General features: G+C 41.7%; 1 protein-coding gene across 1 annotated transcript in view; it reads right to left on the reverse strand.

Moving 5' to 3' along the window:
• Positions 1-10,454: 10,454 nt before the first annotated feature.
• The window catches only part of LOC123517137 (trypsin-1-like), an 18,422-nt gene continuing 13,813 nt past the window's right edge, over positions 10,455-15,063 (reverse strand). The window contains exon 8 of the mRNA XM_045277081.1: positions 10,455-10,584. Within this exon, the coding sequence (XP_045133016.1) occupies positions 10,525-10,584 (60 nt within the window). The 3' untranslated portion in view covers positions 10,455-10,524. The remainder of the gene's footprint in view (positions 10,585-15,063) is intronic.

Raw genomic sequence — 15,063 nt, forward strand, 5'->3', positions numbered from 1 at the left:
AAGCAGATTCAGATTTTACACTGCACCTACATTAATCTTTCATCAGTTTGTCTAATAATACAATCTGTAAAAATACTAAACAAAATATCATTGTTGCAGCAATACTGAAACAAACTCATTTTCTCGTATTACTTACCACTCTAACACATACTCTGCCATTCACATAAAACCTTATTGCTTTTATTATCATCCAACCCATAGTCTCTATTCTTTTGTATATTTCCCTAGTCCTAAATATGCCTAAAACATCAGTTTTAGAAAATGCTTTACATGCACTTGTCTCATAGCAAACACCTGGTTAAAAGAAATCTGGCTATCTAAAGCTATGTGGTTCTTTGCAATTACTCTGTAATATCTTCAACCATCTTTATTAACAATTCACCACACACACTTACTTAAACACTCAAAGTCAACTTATCTCCAAATTTAATAGTCATAAGTATTGCCACATATGCACTCACTCATTCAGCCTGTTGCTCTGTGACTGCGCATTGAATAATTTTGCTGATAACTCAACAGTTCCATTGTTACTTTTCCTTAGTTTTATCACACGTCCATCAAAACTTTACTGCTCCCCTAGGTTTTATTTCCCTATTCTGTCTTTCCCATTTTTCATCCCCTTCTCTCTTTCCCAGTTTTCATTACCTCTTCTCTCCTTCCCAGTTTTTACATCCTTTTCTCTTTCCTTCCCAATTTTTATATCCTTTTCTCGTTCCTACCCAGTTTAGATATCTTTTCTCTATCTCCCAGCTTTCATTTCCTCTTCTGTTTCCTTCCCTTTTTTTCTGTCAGAATATAACTTTCATCCCCTCCTCTCTCTTTCCCAGCTTTTATCCTCTCGACTTTGTCTTGATACACACACAAAAAAAGACTGGTTTTACTCATCATAAAGGTGATGCAGTTGACAATTTTTTGAAAACTTCATAAAAGTTCTTAAGATACCCAAAAGCAAAACAAATTCAAAACTTTGAACAATGGTTTGTGCATTGCCGTGTATGCCTAAACTATTCGAAAGTGAACTTCAGTAAATAGGTCCAGTTTTTTAATTGAAATACTCAGTATATAAATTGTTGCCTCTGATATTTGTATCCCACAAACAGCACAACTACGCCAATAGCAGGTCCCAAGATCCGCACCACAGACGCAGTTTATCATGGTAAGTCAAGCTTCATACCCCAACAATTAATCAACACAAGCACACTCCACAACGTCTCACAGAAGTGTATTGCATTGCCATTGAGTGATGCTGTAAGTCATCTGGTGGCGAGAACAGAGCATTATGTGACATGTCGGCGTCACATTTCTCTTAGCGATCAGCACATCAAGAATTAATTAATTTTCTGGTTCATAACAGGACTATTTTTCATAAGAATATAACACCTAATGACTTCTTTCATTAAAAGGTATACCTTTTCAAATTTTAATCTAGTACCAGGATGCATTTTCATACTCATTGTGGTTACTATTTAACGATTTTATACAGCTTCAGAAAATATGTTGGGATTAGAATAATGAAGATTGGCCATCGATCTTCTGACCTCCACATACACTTTCTAATGCAAATAACATAGTCTAATCACACCCAAAAAACAAGGTAAATATACCTAGTGTTGAAGAGGTCCATTGTTGGTGATTAACTTGCACATCCATGTCTCACATTCATGCATTTTTCGTCATGCTATAAGATCAGGCAAAGTTTTATTATTTCTTATGTATATAAATGTTCAAGATGACGACTAACAATGTAAATGTGAAGATAGTCTACCATGTATGGTTTATATGGAGGAGGCAGTAGACACCTGCCGAAAGTGAAGTTTAATAGCACTGGTTCAGGGGTTGCTGTGAACTTATCATCTTTTTGCTGCCCTTGGCCGGTTGTCCCTCTTACATAATAAAAAAAAAGAAACGCACTACGATCTTTTTCGGACACAGGTATGGACTGGAGTCCCGTAACCAATCCCACCCTGATCCCTCAGTCTGACTCAGCCATTCCCTGCTTTCTCCCTCGCCTCCCCCATCTTCCTGATGTTCGTTCATCAACGTATCAATGTTATTTACTCATCTCAGTGCATGCTTATATCTACCTCCATCCCAATCAGCAGCTTTCCTGAGCTAGAATTTCGTGTAGCAGTCAGGCAAACAAGTCTGATCAATCAGCTTTTTTTTTTTTTTTTTTTTTTTTACACGTAGGGAAGAGGGCCAGCCAAGGGCAAAAAAAAAAAGAAAGTTAGAAAAAGCCCACTTGAGCGCTGGCTCTCCAAAGAGTACAAAAAGTGCCAAAACCGTCAGCCAGAATTAGGGGAGCAAATGCCTCGATACCTCCCTCTTAAAAGAAGACAAGTTGTAGGAATTCGGAAATACAGATGCAGGGAGGGAGTTCCAGAGTTTACCAGTGAAAGGGATGAATGATTGAGCGTACTGGTTAACTCTTGCATTACAGAGTTGGACAGAATAGGGATGAGAGGAAGAAGAAAGCCTTGTGCAGCGTGGCCGCAGGAGGAGGGGAGGCATGCAGTTAGCAAGATCAGTAGAACAGTTACCATGAAAACAGCGATAAAATATAGAAAGGGATGCAACATTTCGGCGGTGAGAAAGAGACTGAAGACAGTTAGTCAGAGGAGGGGAGTTGATGAGACAGAGCTTTCGATTCCACCCTATCAAGCAAAGCTGTGTGACTGGAACCCCCCCAAACATGCGAAGAGTACTCCATACAGGGACGGATAAGGCCCTTATACAGAGTAAGCAGTTGGAGGGGCCAGAAAAACTGGCGGAGACGCCTCAGAACACCTAATTTCATAGAAGCTGTTTTAGCAAGAGATGAGATGTGAAGTTTCCAGTTAAGATTATGAGCAAAGGACAGACCGAGGATATTCATTGTGGAAGAGGGAGACAGTTGAGTGTCATTGAAGTAGAGGGGATAGTTGTCTGGAAGGTTGTGTTGAATTGATAGATGGAGGAATTGAGTTTTGAGGCATTGAAAACTACTAGATTTTCTCTGCCCCAATCGGAAATTTTAGAAAGATCGGAAGTCAGGCGTTCCGTGGCGTCCCTGCGTGATCTGTTAATTTCCTGAAGGGTTGGACGTCTCTGAAAGAACGTGGAAAGATGTAGGGTGGTATCATCAGCGTAGGAGTGGATAGGGCAAGAAGTTTGGTTAAGAAGGTCATTAATGAATAATAGAAAGAGAGTGGGTGACAGGACAGAACCCTGAGGAACACCACTATTAATAGGTTTAGGAGAAGAACAGTAGCCGTCTACCACAGCAGCAATAGAGCGGTCGGAAAGGAAACATGAGATAAAGTTGCAGAGAGAAGGATAGAAGCCGTAAGAGGGCAGTTTTGAAATCAAAGCTTTATGCCAGACTCTATCAAAAGCTTTTGATATGTCTAACGCAACAGCAAAAGTTTCACCGAAATCTCTAAAGAGGATGACCAAGACTCAGTAAGGAAATCAGAAGATCACCAGTAGAGCGACCTTGACGGAAGCCATACTGGCGATCAGACAGAAGATTGTGAAGTGACAGATGTTTGAGAATCTTCCTATTCAAGATAGATTCAAAAACTTTAGACAAGCAAGAGATTAAAGCTATCGGACGGTAGTTTGAGGGGTTAGAACGGTCACCCTTTTTAGGAACAGGCTGAATGTAGGTGAACTTCCAGCAGGAAGGAAAGGTAGAAGTCGATAGACAAAGTTGGAAGAGTTTGGCCAGGCAAGGTGCAAGCACGGAAGCACAGTTTTTGAGAACAATAGGAGGGACCCCATCAGGTCCATAAGCCTTCCGAGGGTTTAGGCCAGCAAGGGCATGGAAAACATCATTACGAAGAATTTTGATTGTAGACATGAAATAGTCAGAGGGAGGAGGAGAGGAGGACAAGCCTAGAATCGTCCAAGGTGGAGTTGTGAGCAAAGGTTTGAGAAAAGAGTTCAGCTTTAGAGACAGAAGAGATGACAGTGATGCCATCAGGATGAAATAAAGGAGGGAAAGATGAAGAAGTGAAGTTATTTGAGATGTTTTTGGCTAGATGCCAGAAGTCACAAGGAGAGTTTGAGTTTGAAAGATTTTGACATTTCCTTTTTATGAAAGAGTGTTTGGCAAGTTGAAGAACAGACTTGGCATGATTCCGGGCAGAGATATAAAGTGCATGAGATTCAGGAGATGGAAGGCTCAAGTACCTTTTGTGGGCAACCTCTCTATCATGTATAGGACGAGAACAGGCTGAGTTAAACCAAGGTTTAGAAGGTTTAGGTTGAGAAAAAGAATGAGGAATGTACGTCTCCATGCCAGATACTAACACCTCTATTATGCGTTCAGCACAAAGAGATGGGTCTCTGACACGGAAGCAATAATCATTCTAGGGAAAATCAGCACAATACCTCCTCAGGTCCCCCCAACTGGCAGAGGCAAAACGCCAGAGGCACCTTCGCTTTGGGGGATCCTGCGGAGGGATTGAAAAAATAGGACAAGATACAGAAATGAGATTGTGATCGGAGGAGCCCAACGGAGATGAAAGGGTGACAGCATAAGCAGAAGGGTTAGAGGTGAGGAAGAGATCAAGAATGTTGGCCGTGTCTCCAAGACGGTCAGGAATACGAGTAGGGTGTTGCACCAGTTGCTCTAGGTCATGGAGGATAGCAAAGTTGAAGACTAGTTCACCAGGGTGGTCAGTGAAGGAAGAGGAAAGCCAAAGCTGGTGGTGAACATTGAAATCTCCAAGAATGGAAATCGCAGCGAAAGGGTAGAGGGACAGAATGTGCTCCACTGTAGAAGTTAAGTAGTCGAAGAAATTACTATAGTCAGAAGAGTTAGGGGAAAGATAAACAGCACAGATGAATTTAGTTTGAGAGTGACTGTTAAGTCGTAGCCAGATGGTGGAAAATTCGGAAGACTCAAGAGCGTGGGCACGAGAGCAAGTTAAGTCGTTGCGCACATAGACGCAACATCCAGCTTTGGAATGCAAATGAGAATAGAGAAAGTAGGAGGGAACAGAGAAGTGGCTACTGTCAGTTGCCTCAGACAGCTGTGTTTCGGTAAGCAAAAGAAGATGAGGTTTAGTAGAGGAGAGATGGTGTTCCACAGATCGAAAATTAGATCTAAGACCGCGAATGTTGCAGAAGTTAATGTAGAAAAAGTTGAGGGAGGTGTCAAGGCATTTGTGGTCTTCAACAGGAGAGGTGTCCGACCTGGGGACATTTTTGGTCCCCTCCCCAGAGGGGGACTCCGAGGCGTTGTTTATTTGGGGTCCCATTTCTCTTTTAAATTTTGATTTGGAGTGAAGGATGTATGTGTGGTAAGTGCATGTAGTTTTGTGTGAAGAAGGAGAGCTGTCTTTAAAGGGTAGTAGTAGGCAGTAGTCACCTGCCGCCCGGTGGAATACTCCAGGAGAGGTACTTACGGGGATGTAGGCAGTGCTGCAGACTGAGTGATTCCCCGTGTCCTCTCTTCCCGGTTCCCTTTGTGGTCTCATTTATACAATTGAGCAGCTGCAGCCTGCCCTCTAAAGACAACTTCTACTACTTCCTACACTACACTACAACACCTTACACTTTTACACTCTCTTCAAATCAAAATTTAATAATGGCTTCACCACGCCCTGCCTCGAGTCCCCTCTGGGAGGGGACCATAAATGTCCCCAGGTCGGACTGCCCTCTGCTGTCGACCTTGGGTGTCTTGACACTTCATCTAATACTTTCACTATCAATTTCTGCAACATTCGTGGCCTTCGTTCTAATTTTCAATCTGTGGAACACCACCTCTCCTCTACTAAACCTCATCTTCTCTTCCTAACCGAAACACAGTTGTCTGTGACTACTGACAGCAGCCCTTTTCTGTTCCCTCCTACTTGCTCTATCCTCATTTTCAATCCAAAGCTGGATGTTGCGCATACGTGCGTAACGACACCACTTGCTCTCGTGCCCACAATCTTGAATCTTCAGAATTTTCTACCATCTGGCTAAGACTTCAATGTCACTCTCTAACTAAATTCATCTGTGCTGTATACCTCTCACCTAATTCCTCTGACTATGTAAAATTCTTTGACTATTTGACTTCCAAGGTGGAGCACATCTTATCTCACTTTCCTTTTGCTGAGATCTCCATTTTAGGGATTTCAATGTTCACCACCAGCTTTGGCTTTCATCTTCTTTCACTGACCAACCTGGTGAACAAACCTTCAACTTTGCTATCCTTCATGACCTAGAGCAGCTAGTGAAGTTCCCTACCCGTATTCCTGACCGCCTTGGAGACACGCCCAACATTCTTGATCTTTTCCTAACCTCCAACCCTTCTGCTTACTCTGTTAAACTTTCCTCTCCGTTGGGCTCCTCCGACCACAATCTAATTTCCGTTACCAGTTCTATCACTCCAGTGCAGCCTCAGGACCCGCCTAAGCGGAGGTGCTTCTGGCATTTTAACTCTGCTAAGTGGGAGGAACTAAGGCAGTACTATTCTGATTTCCTTGGGATGATTATTGTTTTCATGTCAGAGATCCTTCTCTTTGTGCCGAGCGCATAACAGAGGTGATTATCTCTGGCATGGAGCTATACATTCCTCATACTTTCTCTAACCCTAAAGCTAAAAAGCCTTGGTTTAACTCTGCTTGTTCTCGTGCTGTCAATGATAGAGAGGCGGCTCACAAACGGTTCCGTAGCCATCCAACTGCTGAAACTCATGCCCTATATATTTCTGCCCGTAATCATGCCAAATCTATTCTCCAACTTACTAAAACTCTTTCATCAATAGAAAATGTCAAAGTCTTTCCAATTCTAACTCCTCTCGAGATTTCTGGCATCTAGCCAATAATATCTCTAACAACTTTACTTCTTCGTCTTTCCCTCCTTTACTTCATCCAGATGGCTCTACAGCTGTCTCTTCTTTTCTAAAGCTGAACTCTTCGCTCAAACCTTTGCTACCAACTCAACTTTGGATGATTCTGGGCATATTCCTCCTACTCCTCCACCCTCTGACTACTTCATCCCTAAAATTAAAATTCTTTATAAAGACGTTTTCCTGGCCCTCTCTGGCCTTGATTCTCGGAAGGCTTACGGTCCGGATGGAGTCCCTCCTGTTGTTCTCAAAACTGTGCTTCCGAACTCGCTCACTGCCTGGTCAAACTCTTTCATCTGTGTCTCTCTACTTCTATTTATCCTTCTTGCTGGAAGTTTGCTCACATTCAACCTGTCCCTAAAAAGGTGACCACTCCAATCCTTCTAACTACCGCCCTATAGCTTTGATTTCCTGCCTTTCTAAAGCCTTTGAGTCTATCCTTAATAGGAAGATAATGAGGCATCTATCAGCTCACAACCTTCTCTCTGATTGCCAGTATGGTTTCCGTAAAGGCAGATCTACTGGTGATCTTCTTACTTTCCTAACTGAATCTTGGTCATCCTCTTTTAGGGACTTCGGTGAAACCTTTGCTGTCGGCCTTGACATATCGAAAGCCTTCGATAGAGTCTGGCACAAATCTTTAATTTCTAAACTACCCTCCTACGGATTCTATCCTTCTCTCTGTACCTTCATCTCCAGTTTCCTTTCCGATCGTTCTATTGCTGCTGTAGTAGACGGTCACTGTTCTTCCCTAAAACTATCAACAGTGGTGTTCCACAGGGTTCTGTCCTATCACCCACTCTCTTTCTATTATTCATCAATGATCTCCTAAATCTGACTCAATGCCCTATCCACTCCTATGCTGATGATACCACCTGCATTATTCAACAGCGTTCAACAGACGCCCAACCCAACAACAATTAAATGACTCAAGGCGAGATGCTATGGGACGCCTAACTTCTGATCTTTCACTTGTTTCTGATTGGGGCAGAGAAAACCTGGTTTTGTTCAATGCCTCAAAACTCAATTTCTACAACTATCTACTCGACATAACCTTCCAGACAACTATCCTCTCTTCTTCAATAACACTCAACTTCCCTCTCCTCTACATTAAACACACTCGGTCTATCCTTCACTAAAAATCTAAACTGGAAATTTCACATCTCTACTCTTGCTAAATCAGCTTCCAAGAAGTTAGGTGTCCTATGGCGTCTTCGTCCATTTTCTCTCCTCCCAGCTGCTTGCTCTGTACAAGGGCCTTATCCGCCCGTGTATGGAGTATGGCTCTCATGTCTGGGGGATCCACACACAGCTTTACTAAACAAGGTGGAATCTAAAGCTTTTCGTCTTATCAACTCTTCTCCTCTAACTGACTGTCTTGATTCTTTAAGTCACCGCCGCAATGTTGCATCTTTATCTGTCTTCTACCGCTGTTTTCATGCTGTCTGCTCTTCTGAACTTGCTAACTGCATGCCTTCCCCCTCCTGCGGCCTCGCTGCACAAGACTCTCTACTTCTTCTCATCCCTATTCTGTCCATCTTCCTAATGCAAGAGTTAACCAGTATCTTCACTCCTTCATTCCCTACACTGGTAAACTCTGGAACTCTCTACCTGTGTCTGTATTTCCACCTGCCTATGACTTAAACTCTTTCAAAGAGGAGTGTCAAGACACCTCTTACGTTAACTGGACCCTCCTTTTAGATTTTTTGTTTTCTCTTTCTACTTTCCTCTTAACAGGGCCTGGCAACCAGCGGGATTTTTTTTTTTCCAACACTTTGTTTTCCCTTGGCCAGTGCCCTTGTAATGTAAAAAAAAAAAAAAAAAAAAAGGCTGTGACTACCCCCTTGAGTTGTGAGACACAAAGGGAAACATTCAACGAGATCACAACTAGCTTTAATGGAAGGTTCACAGCACCTCCTGAACTAGTGCTATTAGATCTCACTGGGAGTAAGTTATTGTTTCGGTAGGTGTCGTTTTAAATATTAATGCCTCTATTGGAAATTTATCATGGTAACTGTCTATCTCAATTAGTATATCCAGCGGAGTGTTCTAGCATATATATTGATTATCTAAATAGATACTTAGTAGTGCAAGGAAACAAAATAGCCTCCACACATGGTCCCCACAAACTGCTGCCTCACCAGCGTTGCTAGTGGCAATACAAATGAACCTGAGAGCAAAAATGTTTCATAAAAACTCAGTCATGTACCGATGTGAAGTTTATATCTGTATGGATTCTGAAATAAATCTTTCACCGTTATCTAAGGTCTCCAGTGGTCAGCAGCACAAGTGGCCGTAAAAGAGGTAATGATGGAAGGGGGGGGGGTAATGCATGCTAGAATGCTAGGTATCCCAAGGCATAGGATATAACTTCATGTTTGGACATCGGTGAACTAAGTAACGACAAGCCTGAAACGTTTGCAGTGTTGTCAAATATGTTCCCCCCTATTATTGATATTTAGCCGTACCTACTGTTTTTCAAATATTTTAATTTCCTTTTTATGCAGCTTTTTATCTAACTTTGAAATATATACAAAGCATGATACATTCTCTCTCTCTCTCTCTCTCTCTCTCTCTCTCTCTCTCTCTCTCTCTCTCTCTCTCTCTCTCTCTCTCTCTCTCTCTCTATTCATTCCCTTGCATTTTCCACTTACTTTTATTCTCCTGTTACCAAGACAGAATGAGAGAGAGAGAGAGAGAGAGAGAGAGAGAGAGAAGAGAGAGAGAGAGAGAGAGAGAGAGAGAGAGAAACAAACAGAAGCATACACACACACACACACACACACACACACACACACACAGATTATCCACGTCTTGTGATATAGAAATTATCATATATCTTGTCTGGAGAGAGAGAGAGAGAGAGAGAGAGAGAGAGAGAGAGAGAGAGAGAGAGAGAGAGAGAGAGAGAGAGAGAGAGAGAGAAATTCTCGTTCATTGTAGCAAGTCTGCAAGGAAAGGGTATCATTGTCAGCTCACACCAGCAGGATGCGACCCTTCCAGGCCAGGACTACACACCGACACGAGTGGTTCTAGGGAGGATATAAACAGAATTTCGTAATGCAATGACAAGTTGACCACGTTCCTTAACCTGAAAAGAATACCTGGCACCCAGCAACCGTTGTGGTGCAGACATCTCACGTTGTCCCTTTCAGTTTCGGAAAATGTACGTATTTACTCAATTGCTTCTTTTTTTGCATACAATTGCATATATAAGAAAGAACTATTCCTGCAGAAAAGCAGCGGCAATTTAGGCAAGGGAATGTGTGGAAGCTACATTGAAATCTAATTAAGATCTTACCTGATGTGCTTGGGATGAAGATACTCTGGCAGTAGACTTTATAATCAAAGGGAGGATAAACAGAACTCTGGTTATGCTGAGACTTTATTTCACGTCTATATCATGCCGTAGGATTGTGGTCAGTGTATTAGTTTTGCAAATGTCGCAGAAGAGAGACAAAGATTCCAAGCCTGAGACATTCACTGTACAAGCAATTAAAGGTTCCAATACTTAAAAGCGACTGACACATGCAGGCACGTGTTGAAAGAGTGTATTGTGATATGATATGTGAAGTAGTTTGAGGAGTGGTCCTCCATGGTGTCTTTGCCAATGGAAGATGATGGTTTTACTGATGTGGCGGTGTTTTGCATTCCAGAGTCGTCTGTGTTCTTTCCATCCTTGCCGTGATGGGTCGCATGGGTCAGTGTTGCAACGACTCCTGATTCCTGACCTCATTGATCCAGTCAACAAAGTAGCTCACCTAGAGAACACAAAACATTAGACTGGTGTGCTGACACACACACACACACACACACACACACACACACACACACACACACACACACACACACACACACACACACACACACACACACACACACACACACACACACATTTGAGAAATAGCACCTTTTAATTAAGCAACAACATGGATTTAAAAGTCATCATTCAACCGAGTCAGCGATACTACAATTTGTTAACTAAGTATATCAATGTCTAGAGGAGAAACTGTATGTTGTGTAAATTTTCATGGACTTGTCTAAAGCTTTTGAAACATTAGACCATGAAATGATATTTAGTAAATTAGAAAATATTAGCATTATATGTACGCCATTAAAACTATTCAAGAGCTATTTGAGCAACAGGTATCAATATGTTTACTGTAATCAAAATTACTCCTTTTTTCAGACATATATGTAAAGGAGTGCCACAGGGGTCTATTCTAGATTCTATACTTTTCTTATATATATCAACGATATTGTCAATTCAAGTACAAAATTTAAGGGAGTAGTAGTCACCTGCCGCCCGGTGGAATACTCCAGGAGAGGTACTTACGGGGATGTAGGCAGTGCTGCAGACTGAGTGATTCCCCGTGTCCTCTCTTCCCGGTTCCCTTTGTGGTCTCATTTATACAATTGAGCAGCTGCAGCCTGCCCTCTAAAGACAACTTCTACTACTTCCTACACTACACTACAACACCTTACACTTTTACACTCTCTTCAAATCAAAATTTAATAATGGCTTCACCACGCCCTGCCTCGGAGTCCCCTCTGGGAGGGACCATAAATGTCCCCAGGTCGGACTGCCCCTCTGCTGTCGACCTTGGGTGTCTTGACACTTCATCTAATACTTTCACTATCAATTTCTGCAACATTCGTGGCCTTCGTTCTAATTTTCAATCTGTGGAACACCACCTCTCCTCTACTAAACCTCATCTTCTCTTCCTAACCGAAACACAGTTGTCTGTGACTACTGACAGCAGCCCCTTTTCTGTTCCCTCCTACTTGCTCTATCCTCATTTTCAATCCAAAGCTGGATGTTGCGCATACGTGCGTAACGACACCACTTGCTCTCGTGCCCACAATCTTGAATCTTCAGAATTTTCTACCATCTGGCTAAGACTTCAATGTCACTCTCTAACTAAATTCATCTGTGCTGTATACCTCTCACCTAATTCCTCTGACTATGTAAAATTCTTTGACTATTTGACTTCCAAGGTGGAGCACATCTTATCTCACTTTCCTTTTGCTGAGATCTCCATTTTAGGGATTTCAATGTTCACCACCAGCTTTGGCTTTCATCTTCTTTCACTGACCAACCTGGTGAACAAACCTTCAACTTTGCTATCCTTCATGACCTAGAGCAGCTAGTGAAGTTCCCTACCCGTATTCCTGACCGCCTTGGAGACACGCCCAACATTCTTGATCTTTTCCTAACCTCCAACCCTTCTGCTTACTCTGTTAAACTTTCCTCTCCGTTGGGCTCCTCCGACCACAATCTAATTTCCGTTACCAGTTCTATCACTCCAGTGCAGCCTCAGGACCCGCCTAAGCGGAGGTGCTTCTGGCATTTTAACTCTGCTAAGTGGGAGGAACTAAGGCAGTACTATTCTGATTTCCTTGGGATGATTATTGTTTTCATGTCAGAGATCCTTCTCTTTGTGCCGAGCGCATAACAGAGGTGATTATCTCTGGCATGGAGCTATACATTCCTCATACTTTCTCTAACCCTAAAGCTAAAAAGCCTTGGTTTAACTCTGCTTGTTCTCGTGCTGTCAATGATAGAGGCGGCTCACAAACGGTTCCGTAGCCATCCAACTGCTGAAACTCATGCCCTATATATTTCTGCCCGTAATCATGCCAAATCTATTCTCCAACTTACTAAAACTCTTTCATCAATAGAAAATGTCAAAGTCTTTCCAATTCTAACTCCTCTCGAGATTTCTGGCATCTAGCCAATAATATCTCTAACAACTTTACTTCTTCGTCTTTCCTCCTTTACTTCATCCAGATGGCTCTACAGCTGTCTCTTCTTTTCTAAAGCTGAACTCTTCGCTCAAACCTTTGCTACCAACTCAACTTTGGATGATTCTGGGCATATTCCTCCTACTCCTCCACCCTCTGACTACTTCATCCCTAAAATTAAAATTCTTTATAAAGACGTTTTCCTGGCCCTCTCTGGCCTTGATTCTCGGAAGGCTTACGGTCCGGATGGAGTCCCTCCTGTTGTTCTCAAAAACTGTGCTTCCGAACTCGCTCACTGCCTGGTCAAACTCTTTCATCTGTGTCTCTCTACTTCTATTTATCCTTCTTGCTGGAAGTTTGCTCACATTCAACCTGTCCCTAAAAAAGGTGACCACTCCAATCCTTCTAACTACCGCCCTATAGCTTTGATTTCCTGCCTTTCTAAAGCCTTTGAGTCTATCCTTAATAGGAAGATAATGAGGCATCTATCAGCTCACAACCTTCTCTCTGATTGCCAGTATGGTTTCCGTAAAGGCAGATCTACTGGTGATCTTCTTACTTTCCTAACTGAATCTTGGTCATCCTCTTTTAGGGACTTCGGTGAAACCTTTGCTGTCGGCCTTGACATATCGAAAGCCTTCGATAGAGTCTGGCACAAATCTTTAATTTCTAAACTACCCTCCTACGGATTCTATCCTTCTCTCTGTACCTTCATCTCCAGTTTCCTTTCCGATCGTTCTATTGCTGCTGTAGTAGACGGTCACTGTTCTTCCCTAAAACTATCAACAGTGGTGTTCCACAGGGTTCTGTCCTATCACCCACTCTCTTTCTATTATTCATCAATGATCTCCTAAATCTGACTCAATGCCCTATCCACTCCTATGCTGATGATACCACCTGCATTATTCAACAGCGTTCAACAGACGCCCAACCCAACAACAATTAAATGACTCAAGGCGAGATGCTATAGGACGCCTAACTTCTGATCTTTCACTTGTTTCTGATTGGGGCAGAGAAAACCTGGTTTTGTTCAATGCCTCAAAACTCAATTTCTACAACTATCTACTCGACATAACCTTCCAGACAACTATCCTCTCTTCTTCAATAACACTCAACTTCCCTCTCCTCTACATTAAACACACTCGGTCTATCCTTCACTAAAAATCTAAACTGGAAATTTCACATCTCTACTCTTGCTAAATCAGCTTCCAAGAAGTTAGGTGTCCTATGGCGTCTTCGTCCATTTTCTCTCCCTCCCAGCTGCTTGCTCTGTACAAGGGCCTTATCCGCCCGTGTATGGAGTATGGCTCTCATGTCTGGGGGATCCACACACAGCTTTACTAAACAAGGTGGAATCTAAAGCTTTTCGTCTTATCAACTCTTCTCCTCTAACTGACTGTCTTGATTCTTTAAGTCACCGCCGCAATGTTGCATCTTTATCTGTCTTCTACCGCTGTTTTCATGCTGTCTGCTCTTCTGAACTTGCTAACTGCATGCCTTCCCCCTCCTGCGGCCTCGCTGCACAAGACTCTCTACTTCTTCTCATCCCTATTCTGTCCATCTTCCTAATGCAAGAGTTAACCAGTATCTTCACTCCTTCATTCCCTACACTGGTAAACTCTGGAACTCTCTACCTGTGTCTGTATTTCCACCTGCCTATGACTTAAACTCTTTCAAAAGAGGAGTGTCAAGACACCTCTTACGTTAACTGGACCCTCCTTTTAGATTTTTTGTTTTTCTTTCTACTTTCCTCTTAACAGGGCCTGGCAACCAGCGGGATTTTTTTTTTTCCAACACTTTGTTTTCCCTTGGCCAGTGCCCTTGTAATGTAAAAAAAAAAAAAAAAAAAAAAATTAAATTATGGTTACAATCTAATGATTTAAAGCTCAATATCTCAAAAACTAAATTTGTTCTCTCGGGGTAACGGTTCCCAAATGCCAAAACCAGAGTCCTCCTGACTCCTCTGTCAGGAGGCACCGTCATAGCCCTTGTGTAATAGGAAAACCGGACGTAAAAACGAAAAAAAAAAAAAAAAAAAAAAAAAATATATATATATATATATATATATATATATATATATATATATATATATATATATATATATATATATATATATATATATATATATATATATATATATATATATATATATATATATATATATATATATATATATATATATATATATATATATATATATATATATATATATATATATATATATATATATATATGATGATGATTTAATTTGGAGCTGCCATATTGAAGATGTACGATTAAAACCCTCAAAGATTACAGGTATTTTGTATCGAGTTCGGCACAACTTAACTTCAGAAGCGATGATCAGCATATATTACACTCTCTGCTACCCTCACCTCACATACTGTGTCTCACTGTAGGCAAGTACATGGCCTTCATTTCTAAGTAAATGAAAAATAGCACAAAATAAAATTTTGAGAAGTACTACAATAAATATATCTCGCTTATTATTACTT

The sequence above is a fragment of the Portunus trituberculatus genome, chromosome 41 (genome assembly GCF_017591435.1).
Source record: "Portunus trituberculatus isolate SZX2019 chromosome 41, ASM1759143v1, whole genome shotgun sequence".
In the NCBI taxonomy this organism is placed as follows: Eukaryota; Metazoa; Arthropoda; class Malacostraca; order Decapoda; family Portunidae; genus Portunus; species Portunus trituberculatus.